This window comes from Ixodes scapularis, unplaced genomic scaffold (assembly GCF_016920785.2).
Source record: "Ixodes scapularis isolate PalLabHiFi unplaced genomic scaffold, ASM1692078v2 PGA_scaffold6__148_contigs__length_123643588, whole genome shotgun sequence".
NCBI classification, from domain to species: Eukaryota; Metazoa; Arthropoda; class Arachnida; order Ixodida; family Ixodidae; genus Ixodes; species Ixodes scapularis.
The window spans coordinates 1,403,947-1,426,620 of record NW_024609881.1 but is presented as its reverse complement, the minus strand read 5'-3'; the positions used below and the strand labels follow the sequence as shown (position 1 = coordinate 1,426,620).

The window sequence follows — 22,674 nt, the reverse complement described above, 5'->3', positions numbered from 1 at the left end:
TAGCAGGAAAATAAGAATAAAGTGTTGGTTTCAAACTTTTGGACATAAAAGGAATAGAATACTAACTCCAGACGACTACTCCTTATTTCAACCAGCAACAAAATTCATCACTGTCATTGCTGGTTGAAGGAAGCAGTCCACTAGTTTCTTTCCATTCTTTGTGTTGGAAAGTTTTTGTATAATCTACTGATATGGCCATACATCCTTCGACAGTAAAACAAATTTTTTTGAAAATGCTGTAAACAAATGCCTCCACAGCGCACTTCCAGCTTGTCGGAGTAATGAACCACGTCTCTGCAAACTGTGGTGTTCTCAATACAATGCTAGTATCAAGCTTAATACTTTGCGACAATGCTCTCGTGTTAAGCTTTTCCTTGTTGCACCAGTACACGCGGAGAAGCACTCGTGCTCTCGCTGTAAGTTTTCCCACATCGCACCGGTGCATGTGAAAAGCCAGTGCTCTCGCAGTTAGCTTTCGTACGTTGCTCTGGTGCACGCAGAGAAGCACCGGGCATTATTTGTGGAGTGATCAGAAAGGAAAAAAGGGGCCCATGTGCACTAGCTATTGTTGGGGCAGGATTGATATCAAATGCAGTGTGTTGATGTAACTACTAAGGTATAAGACAAATTGGCACCCCCCCAAATGTAAGTAAACAACATCAAACTCGATTTGCAATGCAGAACAGTTTATTCACATTATAACACAAAATTCCGATTCCCTCGAAGCACTTCAGACTCGGAAAGAATCATCGGACTGTGCAGCGCCTAGTTGTTGGTTTCTTCAGAGCCAATTTACACAAGTAGCAACTTGCTCAGTTTTCAAGGGGCCTTGTTTTTGGAGCCTTCTTTCTACCAGATGTGAGGCCCACAAACTTTTTGCTATAATTTCCCCAGCCTCTTAGAAAGACTATGTCATCAGATTAACAAAACTTTGCTGGAAAAGTCGGAGAATTCTGAAGAGACAACATGGCGCGGTCAATAGGGCACCCTTGATGGTCCAGCCATCCCACGAGCGGGTCCCTGGCATTGCCTCCTTGTGGTCCTGCTGGATCTTGGCCCTGGCCATCTTCTCCAGGATGCTCCATACTTGCTGGCCCATGAACCCAGCGAGGACCTGCACACGGTACTTGACATTAGCACCAAAGCTGATTGTCAGCTGCAGTCACCTCACTCGTTCAAATTGTTAAAGATGTTGCCTTGAAGATTTCACAGAAAAGGTGCTGCGCCTTTAGCTTTACATACAAGGCACCTATGCCAAAATGTCTAACTGGGACCGGTTGGCATCTCGACTGGTTACAACTGGAACTAACTGGTCCCAAGTTGGAATTGGCTGTTATCAATAGGAGTGCAACTGGGACTAGCTGAGGGGTCAACTGGCTTGACTATGCCCAGATGGGGAACGGGTAGGGGTAACTGGGACCAGTTAAGGAGTTAACTGGTTGGAGGGATTCCCAGGGGAAGTTTCAATTGTTTTCCCATTCCCTGTTAGGGTTCACATGCCGTGTCCATTTCGACAAGATGGGGGTGTATTGATCTTTGCTAGTGAAGGAAAAAAAAACTTAAATATATAGATTTACAGAAATGGATAAACCTTTAATTACTAGGTATACATTTATGTATTTAAAAAAGTATGTCAAATTTTAATGTACATATCCTTTTATAAATTGCAATATAATTAGTGGCATAAAAAATATTTACTTAAATCAACATTTATGTACATGTATAAAATGTATTAAACATTGAAGCAAAGACTTACTCCCTTTTTTTTTTAAATCGGACCCAGCAGGCCGTCGTGACACGCATGCGGATTAGTTTTGCGCGTTGTCGACAGATGGCACATGTGACACAGTGAAAAATCACCAATCATGATTTTTAACGATGATGAAGTTGAGAGGCTGAAGGTACAGAATATTACAGTTGAGAAAGCTAGTAAATACAAGTACCTAGGAGTATGGATATGTGATGGTGCAGAATATCTCAGTGAGCATGAAAAGTATATAATAGGTAAGGGCAACAGAAATGCAGCTGTAATGAAAAATAGAGCACTTTGAAATTACAACAGGTATGAGGTGGTGAGAGAGATTTGGAAAGGGGTCATGGTGCCTGGCTTGACTTTTGAAAATGCAGTGCTATGCGTGAAATCCGAAGTGCATGCGAGACTAGAAATAAAACAGTGCAGAGTAGGTAGGCTGGCTTTGGGGACACATTGCAAAACACCAAACCAGGGAGCTAGTACAAGGAGACATGGGATGGGCGTCATTTGAGAGCAGGGAAGCGGTGAGCAAGATAGAATTTGAGGATTGGTTGAGGCAAATGGATCGGTGGCAATGGGCACAAAAGGTTTTCAGCTATTTATACATGAGGAGTATAGATACAAACTGGAGACAGTGCACTAGGGAGTTAGGAGGACAGTTTTTGAGGCTATAGTGGACTTAGGAAGAGCAGGTGTCAGTTAAGGCCACAGAAAGAGATTGGTGGCTAGAGAGAATGCAGACAAAGACGGCTCTGGAAAACTATAAATTAAACAAAACAGTTATTGCCAAGGAAAGCATTTATGACCATTCTAGGGGAAGCTCATTGTTGTTTGAGGCGAGGACGGGTGTACTGCAAACCAGAACACACAGAGCGAAGTACCAGGAAATGGATACAGTGTGCACTGCTTGTGGAGAGGAGGACGAGACGGCTGAGCACTTGATACTTGATACGAAGAGAACATAGATTTAATAAAGTCATTGGGTTTTAGAAACAGCGAAGGAACAGTGGATTTCAAGACAGTAGAGATTACCAAGCAAATATTAAGTGAATGGTGGCGAAGGCGAGAGAAAACTAGGTATTTTCTTATTAACTGATGGCAAGGGTGTTTTATAGCCTCACTTTCTTTGCAGTGCGGAGTGAATATAGCTTTCACCTTTAAATATTCTAAGCTTAAATGGTAAAACAGAATGGCTAGGTGGCGTACGCTACCGCCCGATCCAAAGGGCTCAGCCGGATTCATCCATCCGTCCATCCAGTGGTCGGTAGAGAAGGGAAACCATCGCCAAAGTTGGTGTATTGATAAACGTGTCGTTATGAAAATGTCAAAACCATATCTGCGCTTCTTGCAACCCAACGGTGAACTTCGAGGGCAGAAAGATGCAGTTCAACGACCGGAGGGCACCCAGGGAGAAACCAGACGGAAGAGAAAACAGCCGCGGAGAGCACAATGGTAAAAATGGCGGAAAGTCTACCCGAACTGGCAGCTGTTGTGACACAAGCAATTGGAATTGTTTGATTGTAAGGTGGGAGCGCAACCGCATCCTATCAGGGCTTCACCTGCGCAACGCGGAAACACGGGTGAGCACCTTTCTTCACGCGATGAAGAGAAGCTAGGGACGTCGTCACGGATGCTGACAGACGCCAGCGGCTAATCTTTCACCTCGCACGAATACTAGCTCTGAAAGGGCGATTCAATCGTCGCAATTAGCTAACGAGGCAACTGAAGCGGTCCTTAGAGCTACGCTGTGCTTCCTTCAATCCGGAAACGTGAACGTCACCGAACCTATTTATTTTCATTCTCGGTTTTTGACAATAAAAACTGGTCAACCTTCCAAGTTGTGCCGTGTTTCGTTGCTGGAGTTGGCACCGTTCTGTCAACCAGTTGAATCCAACCAGTAATTTAGCTCGCCACGTGCGCAGGTCAATTTTCAGTTCCCCTTTTTACGGTGAGCCTTGCAATCGTAGCCGCCCTATATTCGCGCTCTTTAGTGCAGCGACTTAACGCACGTGTGCATACCTTGTTGCCGATCCGGTTTGGGTGGACGCCGTCGCGGTGGATCCACTGGTGCCACTCGTCAGCTAGCCCGTCAAGGAACGTGAACCCTTCCCTGCGACACAACTCTCGCAGCAGCGAGTTCACCTCTCGGTAACGGTCATTCGAAGCCTCGATCTCTGCAGCGTGACTACGCTGCCATTCCAATGAGCAGAACCTATTCTCCCGTCTCGGAAGAACGGCAGAAAAGGCGATCTGCATCATTGGATTGCGTTCACAGATCTGGGCAGCTAGACGACGATATTTGTCGATGTACACGCTGGCACTAATATGGGAATTATTAGTGCCAACGTGTAGGATGACAACATCAAAATCGGGTAGCTTCTCAGACACCCGGGAAAACAAGTGCTCGATTCTAGTACCACTAAACGGCGCAACCTCAACAGCCAACCGACTATTCAATGGCAAGTACTTCACCATCGAATCGCCGGCTACCAAAACTCGAGGCACGCTGGGGGTGCGATCAAAGCTAAAATACAAAGAGTAGCACTAGATACGGAAAAATGTATTGCTAAAAAGAACAAGACAATGCTAAACAAAACGCTTCAAAGAGTGCGAAAAATCAGTCAAAATAGCTTGCGTGACCGGAGCCGACAGCAGCGCGGCCAAGACCCGACCACAGAAGACTACAGCGGCAGACGCACATGGTCGGCCACATGTCATAACAAAGGCAACATCCGGGGCCGGGGATGATACGTTACTTCCGGCGTCGAAGGAACGATTTCCACACGGCCATCTTTCCTCCGACGCGACTACGTCACTTCCGGCGTCGGAGGAACGATTTGCACACAGGTCCCACTGCTCCGACGCCCGTCGGAGGAAGCACTTCCCTTTTTTTTTTCCCTTGGTATACATCAAATTCCGTGGATGTGCTCTTTTGGTGAAGATCTCCGTGGAACCCGCGATGCGAGTACAATCTGTAGTAAACTCACCTTATGTTTTTATCCAGTTCTTTCGCGCTTTGGGGTCTTGCGGAAATGTATGGAAACTGCAAGAATCTTTTTCCACGCAATGGTTACAACCAGGTACGAAGCACCCTCCCATACAGTGTTGCGGAGTTGCCACTCCGGAGTTGGAATGATTCCCGGAATCATTCCACATTTTCACGACCCCGGAATGGAATGGGAATGGAATGGCGTCAACGTTAAGAGGAATGGAAAGGGAATGGAATTAGGGTCCTTTTGCCGGGAATGGAATGGGGCACGGTTCTTCTTTTTTTTTCTTTTTTTTTAGTGTCAGCTAAACCGAGCCAGTCAGCGAGTCAGTTGCTCAGAAATAAAATGAGCGGGAAACTGCTAGCCCGCGTGGAGCCCTACAGACTTACACGCAAAAGAAAAAATGCAAAACAAAAAACAAGCGTCAAAGCAAAAGAGCAAACGGGGAAAGGGGGGTTACGTGGCGCCTTTCACAGACGCGCAGGCGTCGGGCTTCGATGGCGTTACACGAGAGCGAAACAAGAAACCAAGCACCAAGCAAAAGAAAAAAAGAGCGGCAAAGAAACAGCCACGAACAACTCCCCATCGTCCTTCTTGTCATGCTTTTTTTGTTGTTGTTGCGACGGTTTGTCGCAATAACAACAAAAATTGTTATATGTTTTAGTGGGTTGGCGTTAGAAGCAAGCTAGCGGATTCCCGCTCATTTCCTTTGACTTTAGTCTCTGCATACTTCGTTTCACCTTGCGATGGACTGCCGCAGACGCTACGAGTCACCCCAGGCAATCCTGCACCGTGAGCGGGACTGCAGGGTCACGCGACAGTGGAAGGCACTGGATTGGTTTCGATGGCTCTCGTGCTTTCTGTTGATGTTATCGTCACCGCTCTTGGTGTGACCGAACTGACTAGACCAACTAGACCTGCAGAAAGACCGTCCCGCGCCAGACGACCCACCCACGTGAACATTCCCGGAATGTTCTCAGAACGTTCTCGTACGAGAACGTTCTGAGAACATTCCGGGAATGTTCAAAATAACATAGACAACATTCTTGGAATGTTGAAGATTTACGTAAGAACATTCTATCAACGTTGTCAGAATGTGGCGCAGGCACTTATCGCTACATTCGGGGAATGTCTTCAAAGGGATATTCTTAGAACGTTCTGAGAATGACATAGAACATCACCAGGTCATTCAATCAACATTGAAACATCTTAACAAGGTTCTAAGAACGTTCTCAGCAGACTTGTACGTAATCCGTTACAAGTAACGAAATTACTTGTAATCCCTTACTTTTATGAGTAATTTAGTAACGGAATAATTACATATTTTCTAGAGTAATTTTAAAGTAATTCCCTTACATTTTTTACGTAACGGATTTCTTGCAATCCGTTACTTTTTTTTTTTTTTTTTTCAGAACCGCCTTCCCCCTTTCCCCCCTTTCTAAATTATTTTTTTTCTTTTTTGGTAGAGTCCAGCGCAGTGACACTGTCGCACGAATTGACCAGCGCCCAAAGGGAGGCTTGGCACTCTTCAGTTCCGCAAAGCCTGTTTTTGCAACACCAAGCCCCTGTTGTTTTTTTTGTTTTTTTTAGACCCTAACAACAATGTTAAAAAAAAAACATTTCTTCAAAAAAAAAGGGGGGAAGGGCAAGTTATATCCGCTTTTTTTAGTCCAATTTGTTTTTTCTTTGCAATCGAAGACAGGGAGAGAAGGACACCAAGTGATTGTGTGCCTCTTCGAGAACCTCGAGGCAGTAAGTCCACAGAAAATAATTAACAATGTCCTTCTCGGTTATAGTGACTACGACCATTTTCATAATGTCACAACACGAGACAACGCTCGGTCTACCCTAAAATCCACTAAAAAGATGTGATAATATGTGAAGGTGTTATTGCCACAAACACCCTCGTTCGTTGCTGCACACTTATCAATCATCTTCTCTTAGAAAACAGGATTTCTTTTTTTGCATCTTTCACATTATTAGACCCTGTTTTAAAAGCTACTTACTTTTGTGCAGTCCAACTTTTATGGTTAACCATTTCGTCGTTTACCCTGAGACTTGTTTTTTTTTTTTTTTTTTTGAAGAGCAGAAGAACAGAAAAAACAGACAGGTGGTTGGACCACTTTATTTGTGAATTCTAGCCAGGTTGTCTGCATCTCAGTCACTCTTTTTGTGAGTCAGCTTTTTGCGAGCACTTGGAAAATGGTAATAGTCTTCCTTTTTTCTTCCTGTTTTGCCCCAGCAGGACGCACCTTATCTCAAGCAGATATTTTCACAAATAAAACATGATGGTGGCTGACGTAGACTTGATATTCTGGGCTTGGGGAGAGACTGAAACTCGTGAATGGGGCCATAGCGCGGCTTACTTAGTACTTTGCCCTTCGCTGCCCGCGGCATCAGCGGACGTCTATCTGGAGAACACTGGAAAAAACTGCAGTTGGTTCGTGCGCCGTGCGTTTTTGAACGGCACCAAGAAAGGTACACACGGCAAACGTGCGTTTACATTTCCTTGTTTTAACCGAAGTTCTAATTAATTGTTGATATGAGTGTCCTTATTTTTCTTTTATTACTTATATTTGTATACTGGAAACTTTTTTTTATTCACCAACGTCTCAACCGAGGCTTGAACTGTTCAGACCCAAAGGAACAAGAATATCGAGCCAAACCTTATTTATTATTTAATTATCACCTTACTGTTAGAACTATGTTTTGAAATGTCTGTCAATAAATGTCGGTATAGTAAGATGGACACAAATCAATTCTTATTCTACTCTTGGAAAAATGTATGATGACTTCCGCAGCTTCGCGATTTAGACAATGGAGACGTTTAGTAGATCGGTCTGATGGCTCCGACAACGACACCCGATACTTCGCCGCCGTCTTTGCGCATGCATCATATCGTTATCGGGTACCGTTATCGCGGGTATCGGAGGTATCGGAACGATCTACTAAGTCTCGAATAGCAGGCAACGGCTGCAACTACGAAGATTTGCTTTACATTCGAGGTAAATGGTATTTCCATTGCTTCGGTGAAGAAGCTCAATGTAGAGCATGAAGCATTCGTGAGGAACAATGTGGCACTCCCATCCAGCGCCTCAGTTCAAACGGTGTTCAGCGTAGCAGTCGACATATTGAGTAAGAAATAACGCAAAATGTCTGACGAGACTTTCGAGAGCCAGCTGTTGCTCAAAATACTCAAGCTCATTAAATGGAACAGGTTGCAACAATAAGAACTTGAATGACCCTCTTGCCTTTATTTCCCACTTGAGTATTTCCTAAAATCATGCTAAAAGTAACGCCACGAAAGTAACGGATTACTTCTTGGAGTAACGGTCAGTTACTTTTATGGGAGGGTAATTGTAATTGTAATAAATTACAATTTAGCCTTGAGTAATTGCAATTGTAATTCCTTACTATTTTTCAGTAACGTGTACAAGTCTGGTTCTCAGTACATCCAAACAACTTCTGCAACATTCTCTGAATGTTGCAAATTTACGTAAGAACATTCTATCGTCGTCAGAATATGGCGCAGGCACTTATCGCTACATTCGAGGAATGTTTTCTAGGGGATATTTTTAGAACGTCCTGAGCACGACAGAACATTTAATCATCATTCTAACAAGGTTTTAAGAACGTTCCCAAAACATCCAATGAACATCTGCAACATTCTCTGAGGAATGTTTACAAAGATTACAGCCCCACTGAGCCGTACTACATATATTCATATAATAAATCTCCTCACAGAGCGATCAATATCTTTAAATATATTTTTTCCAAGCCTAGCGCAATCTAGCCGCTTTTCCAGCGCATTAGCCAGAGCCTGTAGTATAACGGCAGTTTACTCCTACTTATCAAAACGTGCTGCATATATAAACCGATTACTCACTCCGAGCACAACAACAGATACCTACGGCATCCCACACTCAAGCGGGACGTACCTTCTTCAAGGTATTGAATCCGAGATGCTAAAAATCGAGTCTATTCAAAACTGCCCCTCTACATATGCAGTGAGTGCCAAGCTCATTATCAAATTTTGAAGACCATATTGCTTTTCTCCTACACCTTATCTCACATTCCTCAGTAGACTCGTATAAAATAAAACTGATCCCTTATGCTAAGTTTCCAAAACCTCCACTTAATTTGCATATTTTTGGCACAAGGTGGCATATAGTGGATGGTGTTTCGAAACACAGGTTGCTTGAAAGCTTCGTAAAGTTGGCTTCACCTGCAAAAATTCTAGGAATGTTCGCAAGCAAACGTTCCAAGAATGTTGCACATATGAATGTTCAAAGGGGAACGTTCCGAGAACAATGTGCATACAAATGTTCGCCAACAAACGTTTCTAGAATGTTGAGCAGCTTACCTTGTAAGGAATGTTCGCATACGAACGTTCCTAGAACGTTCCGAATGGTGTTTTAACGTTCCTTCAACATTCAGAACACCCAGGGAATGTTCGCACGACATTGGATGCTACGTGGGGAGGAGCGACTGTTGCTGTGAGGGCAACTGAGAAGGAGAGCTGGGTGCTAGCTGCCACTGAGGTTTTGGCTTCCGCGCGTCTCGGCTGTCCGGTCTGCATTCGTGCTCCTTGTCCTGGACCCTGTTTGAGGCGGTGAGAAGTCAGTTGGACGGTGTTGTTGAGGAAACACGGGAAATGTCAATAGGAACGGTGCGGTATTACCCCGTTAATTGTATCTTGATGTGAAGAGCTTTGTCAACGCTGACTGCCCGACTCGTCGCCACAACGCGAACCGACACCGAGGTAGAAGAATGAATCGGTTGGTACCGTCCGCTGTCTGAACCCGCCACTCGATCAGCGCGAAGAGGAACATCACAATTCGGACGAGAAGACAAGATAAATAGAGATCGAGTCATAGCATCGTGCAAGACATTTTTCTCACGAAGAAAATAAACAAGCTGCACGCTGAAAGTTGTGCTACGAAACTATACACGGTGCAGTCGGCGTATATCATCGAACTTTATTCGCCATCTGAAGAGGAAACACGAGAAGGAGTATGCGAAGGGTGGAAAAGGGCAGGCGAACGAGCCAAAAATATGAATTGAATATGATTAGAAATATCGAGATTCATAAAGCAAGCGTGACATTATGTGTGTTTAAAAGAGGTTTTCTGACATGGTTTTACGGTCCCTCGTGCTGCGCCGCAGAGGTTGCATTTTGTAAGAGGATGCGTTCTTGCCGCTGCGCATGGAGACGCTTCCAGCAGCGTACTAGCTGTGTTGCTGCATTTGAAGAATACAGTAATATAGCTTATTTCTGCGCCACGCACGAACTGGATATTTTTGTGGTCTTATCGACAAACACGCTGGCCACTTATGTCCTAAAAGTCAAACGCAAAAAAGTTAGAAAAAGAAAAGAAAATGAGTCGATTTAAGTTTTGCTGATTGTTGCCAGCCACGTGGTCGCGAGACCGATGTCTTAAACAAGCATCGACATATCAAGGGGCTTTCTCGATGTTTGCAGTACATTGAAATGCACACTTTGTGCCACCAGCGGTCCGCTTAGTAAAATCAGTGCTTTTCTTTTTTAGGAATTTAGCTTTTTTTTTTTTGCAATTGTCTCTGCATTTGATAATGTCAGCTTTATGATGCTTCTGCCAGCAACACAATGTAGCTGTCAAGTGCCATTTTTTACGTTTAGGAATTAAAGGAATGGAATGGAACGATTCAGCCATTCTAGGAGTGGGAATGGGCCGTGTCTCCATTCCTGGGAATTCAAAGGAAATGAATTATCGAAAGCTCTAATTCCCCGGAATGGAATTGGAATGGAATGGGGGTGCCCATTCCGCAACACTGCTCCCATAGCACGAGTCCGCAAACAAAATTTGGGGTCTCAACCGATCGTCTGAAGAGCTTTTCTCTCGGGTGCAATGCGATCTTTTGGCAGACGATCATCTCGATCGACGCCCGGACCTTCGATAAACCATATTTTGCATGGCGCCCCACTATGAATTCTTATAAGTGTCTGAAACTCATTATATTTCAAACAAATGCAATATCAGAATATCGTCTCGCTATTTGTCAAGATCCACGTTCGTAGCTCGAAAAAAATAAAATAAAGTGCAGTGCGCAACAGTGAGACTTTTAGTTGTATGTATAAACACTGAGAACTTAAGAATAAATATTTTATTTTATTCAACTCCACACCAACCAGGTACGTTGAGAACCTAAGGGCCGCGGGAATCGGATCCAATCCACAGAACTGCTGGAAGACAACACGACCTTGGACGCGATGCGCGCTTGCCTGGCTTGCCTCCTTTACCCTCGTAAACCGGAGACACGGAAAAATAAAAAAAACGGACAAAACAACAACAAGTCTTTTTGAGACTTGTTGTTGTTTTGTCCGTTTTTTTATTTTTCCGTGTCTCCGGTTTACGATGGAAGTTCTTCACCAGCTCGCCTGTGCTTTTACCCTTTCTCCTTTACCCTAGTGTCTTCCCTTTCCCGTTTTCGGGACTTGCAAAGCGGCGGAGGCCTTGAGTGATTGACCGACAGGCAACAGAGCGTGTAAGTAGCCCTCAGGACCCACGTGATGAGCAGAGCAAGGCCGCCGTGGAGGTAGCGAGGGGGAGATTTGACGGGGGGGAAATTTCCCCCCGGCGGCCGGAAGCGGAGCGTTGCACGATTTGTCGGAGTCGTGAGTTTTGTAGTATCCTGCTTGGACACCCCTTGAACTCTAGTTCTGAACTTTCTGCCGAATCGAACGGAACTAATATAATACCTGTATAGTTTCTTACCGTCTCTAAAATGCGTTGGATGGTGCGTTGGATGGTCCGTCGGGCTCACCACGAAAGAAACCGGCGAATCGCGTTCTATTTGTTTATTTGCGAGTCAAATTAATATGCGAAACAGCACAAAAACAATCCGCAACACGGAAACCAGACAAACTGAGAGAAAACAATTTCCGCTATTCGAACACTAGGAAGACTGATAGGATTTGTGGTAAAAAATAAAAATATTTTACTACACTTTCATATAAATAGAATATAAGTACACATCATTTGAACGTCCATTGGTCCACAGTAAACCGACGTAAACAAAATCCCCTAAAAGCAAATAAAAACAATTGGGACTTTATAAGTTCCAATTGCTTCATTAATTAAAGGTCATTATAAAATTGATGTATCTCAACTAGTTTCCTTTTCTTCTGGATATGCGACTAGACAGAGGCATGACTTAACTATAACTCCTTTCCGCGCACGCAATAATTGCTTCAAATGTTCTTTTTTTCCAAGAACAATAATCGATTGGAATAACCTCACTAATGATGTAGTTTTGCAGCCATCATTGACATTATTTGTCTCCCACCTTAGTTAATATTGTTTTGTCTGGTGTTTTTTTTTTAAATTTCTTTATGTTACATTTTGTATTTTGTCCTTTTGTGCCAGCTATGTATCTGTACTTTCACATTGTAAACCCACCCTGCTAAAATCCCTGCTAGAGGATTGCAGTATTGATAAATACTGCAATAAATAAATAAGTTCCAATGTTGCATGCAACCTGAGTTGCGTGCAACGCACCGTCGTCTACGTAACAACGCGTTGCATGCAAACCAGGTTGGATTTAGCCCAAGTTGCATGCAACCCGCGTTGCAAGCAACGCACCGGAGTTGCCTAATTGCATGCAACCCGGTGACGCCCCCAAGGTCACGTGACCCCCCGAGGTCACGTGACCCCAACTCACGTGACCCCCCTACGTCGCGTGCCCCCCTGGGTCACGTGACCCAGGGAAATCTTGGCTTATCGAGTCGTCACATGCTGCTCCAAGCATGTGACGACTTTCATGACCCTGTTCCATCATCAAGTATTGAAGTTCATCTTGCGTCAGATCTAAACAAATCACAATACTATGTTTGGGGTAAAGTCCCTTATCAAGTTTATTAAGCATCAAGTTTATTAAGCATCTCGAAAGTGTCTTTTTTGACGCTTGTTTCACTTACTGTCAGTGCTTTTTGGTAATATTCTCCGCCGAGTGCCCATCTACTAGGGCGACGAAAACCATCCCAGTTTTAGTCTGGCGATCACGTCACCTTGAAACTCTTGTAAGCTTAGAAGTGAAAACTTTTTGCTGCTCATGCACAGCAGACAAAAAGGTAGGCAGCATTTTACCTTCTCACTGTCTAAGCATGGGTGTCAAGCATGAACCCTGGGAAAATTTGCCCACTGCTTAACTACATGCTTTTTCTTTCATGTCCTGGTTGGCTGCTACACTGAAGAGGCTGCTGAACATCGTACCACGGCAGCTGATCATGGTGTTTTAGTTAAATTAATAATGGGGTTTTCATCCAGGACGTAAATTGGAACCTCGCGGAGCAAACTTTAAGGTACATTGGTATAACAAGTGCGTACGTTGGTTTTGTACGTTATTGGCATAAAGCTTGGCTGGATATGCAACGCAGTTTCCAATATACACCACGGTTTTTCCCCAGTCAATAAAATGTCAACCTGCCAAATATTTGTTCTGATTTTATATTTCAGAGCACAGCTCTAAGGCGACCGTTTCCGGCTTGAGCGGCAAGGAGGACAGCAGTAGGAGGAAGGTGGAGGAGGAGGGGGAAGAAAGAGGAAGAGGAGGAGGCGAGGGGAGGAGGTTGAAGGATGAGGAGGGGAGGAGGACTAGCAGGCAGGATCACAAGGAAGGAGGAGGGGTATACCCTCCCCTCAGTACCCTCCCCTCCTCCTCCCTCGTGACCCTGCCTGCTAGTCCTCAGTTTCTGTTCTTCAGATATATGTAAAATGAAAATCAAATTTAAGAGCGCTATAAAAACATATGCCCAGTTTTTTTACGCTATCTGTATATTCTACCGGAATGCTGGTGCATTGATGACATAAAAAGAGTGCAAAGTTAATGGGATGTTGAGAGTGACTGTTTTGAGTGAATTACGAATCATACTAGTTTTGTCCTTATAACAATTATTTTAACGAGCTTGTTTTTTAACTAGTTCATAATTGATATCCCGTGAGATTGCAACTGGCAGATGAAATTTGCATAATTGATGTGTTGGGCAATAATTACAGTGTCGTCAGCATGTTGGTAAAGCTTACATCACGGTACCATGGTGGCGATGTCATTGACAAACATATCAAGCACAAGAGGGGACATAATGAACCCTTGTGGTATTCCGACTTTTAGTTCAGTCCAAAAACTCTGAAAACCGGACGGGGACGCCAGTTGAGAGGAACGAGAAAGATAGTTTTCGGAAAGAACATAAAATGAACCTAAATCCTAGGCTGTATTGTTTCTTCAACAGTATCTTGTGGCTTACTGTGTCGAAAGCTTTCGACACGTCTAAGAATAGTGCGGAGGTAATAAGATTGTGATCGAACGCTGAATATAGGTAATCTGGAATGTATTCTAGAAAAGGCTGGGTCCATTTTCCTTGCAGAAAGCCATATTGAATCTGAAATAATATATTAGATTTTTCTAAGGAAGATATCATTAGACTAAACACATGTATTTTAAGTATATGAGCAGTGATTGGCAAGAGAGAAATTGGGCGATAGTTTGCAATGTTGTTTCTCACACCACCTTTGTATAAAGAACGTACTAAACAGTCAACATAAATAGAAGGACGTAGTTCCGACTGCTTGTTCTTAAAGCAAGATAAAACTAAATATAAATTCGTTTGTTTAATAGAAAGAAGGAACGCCGAGGGAGGGACAAGGTTATCAACTGCATCAAGGCTATATCTCGCCTAACCAGAAAACGTTAGAATCCTGTACAATCAATTGCAAATTATCAGCTAAATGTTGTTTTAATGTATCGTCAATGGAACAACTTTGGTGTTCACGAAGCTCATTTATCAGATACGAAGCTTTACGTGCATCCGAATGAGATTGGAAGAATTTTCTGTGATAAGAAATGTTTCGACAAGATATGAAGTTATTACTATTATTATAAAACAAGTAATAATAACAATAATAACCAATAAATCAGTGTTCATTACAGTGTTCAGGTACAACCTACGGGTCTGTGTTGTCACTTGTAGGAAAATAAATACACAGAGAAAATAAAACACACACCAAGAACTCAAGTTGAAAGCAGAAAGGCCGCCCACATGTCTAATACTAACAAAAATAACTGATTCAGAGGGTGTTCAAGCTTCAGGACAAACATTGGGACGCAAACACGACCGTCATATTTGAAGCACGTAAAAAAAAACGATTTCACGTACTTGCAGGTACTTCGAAGCCCATTCCCTGTATAAAAAAGGCATATAAACGGCACATCGCAGGTTCGTCAAAGTATTCAAGGACTTGTAGAACTAAAAGCAAGGTAGAAGCATTCCAACAAAAAGTAAAGACGTGGACATTTTAAAGAGAATTTAAGTAATGCGTTCTTGGCGTCAAGACGCTGGAAGTGGCGATTGTAGTTTGACGTGCGCGAAGTTCGGTGATTTATTTATATTCCAGATTGTTGGCGCGCTCCAAGCAACGGACGATTGCATGAGAAATGTCTCGCCAATAGTCGCTTAGTAAGCAGGCGCCTGTAAACCCGGCTTTTACATTCGAGTCTGAGAACACGGTCCCGAACTTAAAAAAGGAAAAAACGAATAAAAAAAAACAAAAAACAAAAAAAAAACGCAAAGAATTTGTGATTGCCAAAAATCCCCTTTACAGCAGCTTGTACCTTCGTAAACTTATTTGCAGCGTTTGCTTCTTCTAATACAATATGTTTCGCACAGGAGTACTATGCACGTTTAAAACTTGTTGTATGATGTGTGCATCATCTACAGGCAGCGACAATGAAATGATTTGTTTTGACAGAATTGTTTGTTATTACCAGAAAGGTCCGGGGTTAACGTCAAGACAACGCCCCTTCACGTTGCACTCTACAGCTACACCGAATCGCAGTTGTTCGCTGATAGCGCCTGGCTCAGCATTTTCATGATCGAAACTCTTTTTCACGTACAGTGCAAATTAAGCCTCGCTTATTCGAGTGAGTGTTGTGACTGCATTGCTACGAAATTTTTATATCCTTGCATTGAATATTTTCCGCATCTTGATTTCAAATATTGAATCTATGCTGTGTGCGCAGCGCCGTATTGTTTTTCTTTATTGCTTGTACCCTGCCTGAGCCTACGAAAAGGCCTGCAGTATCTCAACAAATAAAATACCAAACAGTTGATTGTTGCTGCCCCAAGGGTAAAGCAGTGCATCGAGCATCTTGAAGGGAAACTATGCGAAATCGGGGAAATACCAAAAATTGGGTACAACCAACTAATGGCGCGGTTTCCTCTGCCGGCTAAAACGAATGTTTTACCCACGTAGCGACTAAGCAGCACCTAAATGCCTGCCGTGCATGGTCCTGGCTACGCTCGTAAAAGTTAAACTCCGCTCTGAGAAAAAGTGCAAATTGTCTTCAAACATATTCAAAATAAGCAGTGTCCGTGTCTGTAAAGCCACTGCCTAAAAAAATATAAAAGCGTGCTAAAAAAAAAAAAAAAAAAAAAAAAAAAAAAACATTTGTGGTTTTTTTAACGCTCTCTAATAATAACTCTTTCTATACAGGCGTTAGAAAACTGCAATAATAATTCTGCTACTGTATCACAGAGCATTGGTGCTTCTGCAGAGGTAAGAAGTTTATTCCAGTCGTAGTCGTTCACCTTTTTATCAAACTGCCTTTGATCAGTAATAGTTATCTCAGTTATCGTCGTATTAGAGTCCTTGCCCTTGTGGCTCGTTGTAACCTGGCAGGCTATAAAATAATGATCTACTAGTTTTCTAATATCACAGCCGCTTTTACTCTTGATGCCATGAGTTGCCCAAAAGGTTTAAATATTCACACACGATATGTCGCGATGAATCCATGATATTTCGGTTGAAGTCGCCCACAAAACACAAGTGACCGGTCGGGCTGAATTCCGATAGTACGTTTGAAAGTTCTTCCAGAAATAAATTGGTAAATTGGCATTGCTGGACGGAGGGCGATATACTGCTATCATGTCCGCTGCAAAATTTTGGCAGCTAATATGCAGATAAGCATATTCCGCATGCGTCATCACTATCTCAGCCCCTGAGTTGTACACCAAGTACTTTTCAAGTACGCGCATATTTTTCCTCCCTTTCCATATGGTCTTGTAAAGGCGAAACGATTGTAACCGGGAATAGAAAATAGAGTTATCTTGTCCTCAGTAGCGTTTATTTCCATTAGAATAAAAGCATCCATAACTCCGTCCAAATATCTAACGATTACCATAAACTGATCGCAGGCATTTCGTGTACGTCTAATATTAATGTAAAAAAAAAAAAAAAAAAAAAAAAAAAAAACTAAACGACAATTTTGACGGTTTTTTCAAATTATTTTTAGGCCCTCTCTACGTGAGCAGCGCAAAAACTTAGTAACTTCCGGATATCGCGGGACAATCCCTTTAATTGACGTTATGAATAATATTTGATTACTTTGAGTTACTATTATTTCAATGAGCCTTATATCAGTTTAAGTGAGATATCGCCGATTGTCTTGATTACTCCGAGTTATTATAAAGCAAACTCAGCTCAATTCGAATCATTATCACTCTTTTGTCTCACTTCGAGTTACTTTTGGTCCAATAAACTTTAATTCGGCCGAAATAACATTTTAATATTTTTTCATTATTTCTGGAAGGAAGGAAGGAAGGAACATACTTTATTTACAGCAGCTTATTGTCCGAAACGATTCATTATGGACTCCATTGGCATTATGATTACACCTTTGATAACTCCGAGTTTCTATTGACCCCATGGACTTTAGTTTGACCTAATTGACATTTTGGTGGCTCTCTTTATTACTTCGAGTCATTTTACAACCAATTGATCTATTATGGGCTCAACTCACATTACCATTACTTTTTTGATTACCTCAAGTTTGTTTTGACAGTGGAATTCAATTCGGCCTAAATGACATCGTGATGCCTTTTTTGTTACTTTTTCAACCGATTGATTTATTATGAGCTCTATTTACGTTATAATTACTCTTTTAATTATTTGGGCTACTAATGACTCAGTAAACCTTAATTTGGCCTATCTGACACCTTTGTGACTTTTAAATATTTCGAGGTATTAATACCACCAATTGATCAATACTGAGGTCACTTCACATTAAAGACTTTTGATTACTTCGAGTTACTTTTGATTCAATATACTTTAATTCTGCCAAATTGACATTGTAATGACTCGAATATTTTGAGCAAATATTGAACCAATAGATTTATTTTAAGCATGATATTATGATTACTATTCTGATTACTTTGGGTTACCATAGACGTAATGGGTTTTAATTTGGCCTATTTGATACTTCTGTGATTCTTGATTCACAGGAGTTATTAAAGCACCAAATGATCTACTATGAGCACAATTCACCTTAATATTAGTCTTTTGATTACTTTGAGTAACTCTAAGTAATCATACAAGTAATCATATTGTCACTCGAGCTTATAATAAGTCGAATGGTTTAATATTTGCTCAAAGTAATCGAAAGAGTCACCAAAATGCCAATTAGGCTTAATTAAAGTTAGTTCGGTCAATATTAAGTTAAACAGAAGTGGAATAGCCATGTCTATTAGGCTCATCATAAATCAATTTGTTAAAAAGAAAAAAAGTAATCAAAACATTCATCACAATGTCACTTAGGCCAAATCAAAGTCAGTTGGGTCAAAAGTCACTCGAAGTAATTAAAACTGCAGTAATAATGTGGAATGAGTTCATAATAGAGCATAGGGGGGTATGGCAACTCGATATAATCAAGAGGTCACCAAGGTGTCAATTAGCCCGCATTAAAGTTCATAGGCGTATAATAATAATAATTGACTATTCCATTTGGTGGACATATGCCAACTGGAATAGCCAATTGGCGTATTGTAGCAATAAGCATGAGAAGAAGAGGAAAAAGAGAAGCGGGCTCTCGAGCGAGTGAGCCGAAAAGAAAAACGTCGATCGGTCGAATAATAAACCGTCGCAATATAGATTTATTTATTTGTTAGTAGCTTGAAGGCCCTAACACAGGGCATTATACAAGGGATGGGCAGCTCATATTGGTAGAATAATAAGAAAAGCATATAAAGCATATACACTCATGAACAACAAAACAAAAAGAATCAACAAAATAAATGTCGTGCTTTAAGGAGAGTCGCCTCTGTATTGAATAATTTAGAAGTTTTCGTACCACTTCAAGGTAGAAAAATTATTGTTCATGCTCCAGCTTATAGCATTCCAAGGGGTGGGAGCGTACAACTCAACGTTCTCAGACAGCGAACATTTTTTTTCATGACCTTGAAATGCCAAAATTTTTTCTTTACTTTGACAACCGATAATATTACGTTACTACTGGACACACGATTTCAAGCTATTAAACGAACCGTCTCGGAATCTAAGAAAGATTAACCGTGTTAAGCGGCCTCGCTGTTTCACGAGGTACGGGACCAGAACCCGTGATTACTGTGTTCCGGATATTTTTAATGATTTTTCTGAGGATGATTTCCCCTTGTATACGAGAAGTATGGAAAACAAAGGCTCCGTTCCTTTATTGCAGACAAAGCGTAATCCTTTTTTTCCTCGTTGCATAACCCCCTAAAGTTTAAAGCGTACGGGTCTGTTGTGTTTTAGTGTGTGTGTGTCTGTGTGTTTTTTTTATAACCCGCTATTGTGTTTTTGTATTGTCTTTTGTATATTTTGCTTTTGTAGAACCTTTTCACTATCATTATTTGTCCGGGTGGTTGTATTACTTGACTGTGGTTTTTTTGCTTTATGGTAACCAGCCACCGACATTTTGTGGGTCCTTATCATACAAGCCACAGAGTCTCTGACGGACCCTTTCAAACTTCTGCATTTCGTAAAGGCAATAAATATTATTATTATTATTATTATTATACTATTAATATTTAATAATTAATATTTCATTGTAGTTACTGTAAACTTCTAATGTCTTAACTTTTTTTCTCTATACCGACTATGTTACCAATTCTACCCAAAGGGGTTCAGTCACACAAGCCCTTGTCGGCTTTGACCAACCAGACTGCTTCGTCATGAGTATAGTCCTCGAAAATAAATGTTGTATTGTATTATTATAATGTTATAATGTTATAATTGTCACTGAAGCACTTGATATATTTGACCCGTGCAAAAGGGCTTTTAATCAATTTATTGTAAACATGTTCATGCTTGAACAGAACTGAAAAGTGCTGATTGTGCGACTGTATCAAATTTATTGTTTTTACAAAATGTGCGCATTGCAGATGTCTCGCTGTTCCGCATTTACTTCGCACGCTTCAACCCACCTGCGAACACGTGATTCTCAACAGCAGAATTCCTAACTTTGTTACCGCTGCATTTGTTGGGTATTGCATAGAATTGTGTTTTTTGTGTTATTTATTGGTTTGTAGATTGAAGTGTGCCAGCACCGAGACCGCGAGGTTGTTCCTGGAAACTGTGTGGGGACCCTCTCCCTGGCTCCTCCGCTCTCCGTGACCTTGCCGGTCCCCGCCGCCGTATTGTCGGGCGCTCCTTCGTTCCCTGTGACCTTCCCGTTTCCAGTCGCCGTCCTGTCGCGGAACGTCCGAGCTCTCCGGGAGGTACGGGGCAAGCGCCCCCTCACCCAGCGCTGACGTCGGGGGGTCGGCTCGCAGCAAGGTTCCCGATTGGACGGTCGGCGGGACAAGGACTTGGGAAGGTCTCAAAAGGGGAACGGAGACAAAGGAAGAGAGCTTGGGCTGCCGACTTCACAAGGGACCGGTCACGGAGGCGAGCTCGGACGGCGCTGGACGCTGGCGCGGGGGAGTGCGGGCACTACGTCGAGTGGCGGACTCGACAAACGGACCGGACAGCGACCCTGGACGACGTTGTCCCCATGACGCGGTGTGGACGACCACCGCTGGGACTCGGAGAAGCTGCTGTGGCAGCGGACTCTCCCCCGGCCTCGCTGATGACCGTCCTCCGATCCCGAAACCCCCCAAGGCAATGAGTGAGTGAATAAACCCTTTTGCCGAGAGCGAAGTATTGCAGTGTCATATTCATCCGGGAACAGGGTTTGTGGGAATCGGAGTTAGAAGATGCCCGCATAAACTGGCGCCGCAACGTGGGGCCTGATTTTTGATCAGGCAGGCATTCCGATTCCTAACCTGCTTCCGGTTGAATTGGGGCACTGTTTCGCGCTCTTTTTGGGGGTCATCTTTGTCGCGGGAGCGCCGCACGAAGTTTCGTTGCGGGAGCGCCGCACGGAGGCCGTGACATTATCGCCTGTCTGACTAGAGGCGCGGATTTTGACCGCTGTTTTAAGGGATTAACCCTTTTCCCCAGCCTGTCAGGAATTTACTTATCCCCCGTTACGAGAAGCGCTTTGAGTGTCTGCTGTTCAGCGAACCGTTGGATGCGGGCAGGTTGATCCTGCTACGCAAGAGCGCTGTGTGCGTCGAAATTACCGCATCCCTCGAGGCCTGTAGCGTCGGGCGTCCCCCCACCTACGCCTCCGGCCGTCCGCGTCTGCTGGGAAAAATGCCGGCTCACGCTTCGGGGGATGTGACGCACCTAACCGCCTTTGTTCGCGTATCGATGTAATGGTTTGTAACGCTTGTTACTGATCGGACGCGTTAAAGAGGCATCGCTTTGGGTGGAGAACGCTCCCATTGCGGATGGCGGTTGCATGGACTGTGTTTGGAAATTATTCCCGCATTGCATTTTGTCCGTGAGGAGACTAGCGTCTCGGTTTGACCGCATGCTAGCTCCCAGTTGGCCTTGCTTGAGCTGTCGGCGCGGTTTTGAGCGTCCTTAATTGACAGCGTTTTAAGGTACGGGATGCGCTCTTGTGGTTCCGACCAAGATCGCTTTGAACGAGTACCTTGTGGCCAGAGGCTACATTTAGGGGCTGAGCCCACTAAATTGTGCCGGATACGCGATGTCTGGTGCGCAGATATTGGAATCCAGAAAGCCACAGAGTTTCCGTGTTCACTTATCAGTGGCTGTGCGTCTGTAATGCTCCGTGGAGTCCAGTGTGACGCGATGGGCATGACCCGTGCGTATCTGGTTGTAGAGTCGTGAGGTTGATCCCGTTTGATTGTGCGCACAGTTGGTTCCGGATCCTCACACCGCCATATCGATGGTTGAGCCTCGCGGCGGGAGTCACTCTTTCATTTCGTTTTCTCCGCCTCCGGAGGAGCGGCGGCCAGCGCGCGCTTTGCGCTGCCGCCGGATACGGCTCTCGGCCGTGGTTGGGTTCGCGTTGGGACGCGAGGGCGTAGAGAGCGTAATTGGTCGTGCAGAGACCTGGAATAGAGTGAAATTATAAATTTAGGGGAGAAAAGACAGCTAGGTGGGGAAAGAGCTGGGCTCGTGCAGTGAAAACCTGCACGAGGGGAGTGGCGGTCTTGCGAGGATGTGACGAGTGGTTCATAGTTTTATCCTGTACAGATGCGCGGTTGGCCCGGGAAAACGTACGGTTCACGTCGGCGGGTACGTGCCCGGGAAGCCTAGAAATTATGGCAGCGGCATGGCCGTCGGCGGCTTATAACTGTTGTGCGTTGGGTCAGCCCGTCGCTGTACTAACTGCAGCCTTTGCATGAATGGGTAGCGGGTGTTGGAATGCGGCGGTAAATGCTGTAGACACTTCGACGCTGCGGAAACTGTTTATGCAGAGCAAATATAGTTTATTAGCTCGTCCATTTCCAAGACCGGCCGGTTAGATTATTTGGCATTTCGGTATCGCGCTCGTTGCGCGGAAGTTGAGAGGTGCGTGTGTGGGATACTTACATTGTTCGAACCCTGCCTGTCTGTACAGTCGCAGGAAGACTTTTCAGTCATGCGGCGTGTTGACTTGGCTGGGGGCGAGCTTTGTCCGTAACCTACTGCGTTTGTATGTGGACACGTTGCTCGATTCGAGAACGTTGAAGAGTCGCGAGACGCGTTGACGGCGTACCTTTATTGCTCGATCCCAGCCGGCCTTGAC

The 22,674-nt window shown here is 43.6% G+C and overlaps 1 protein-coding gene across 1 annotated transcript; it reads right to left on the bottom strand.

Annotated features, from left to right (window-relative positions):
- Positions 1–907: 907 nt before the first annotated feature.
- Positions 908–4,545, bottom strand: LOC121838332 (GDSL esterase/lipase CPRD49-like). The gene is made up of 2 exons (XM_042294522.1): positions 3,773–4,545; positions 908–1,114 (listed from the first exon to the last, which is right to left on the bottom strand). Exons 1-2 carry the CDS (start codon positions 4,226–4,228, stop codon positions 908–910), a joined length of 663 nt encoding a protein of 220 aa, XP_042150456.1. The 5' UTR covers positions 4,229–4,545.
- Between the last annotated feature and the right edge of the window lie 18,129 nt (positions 4,546–22,674).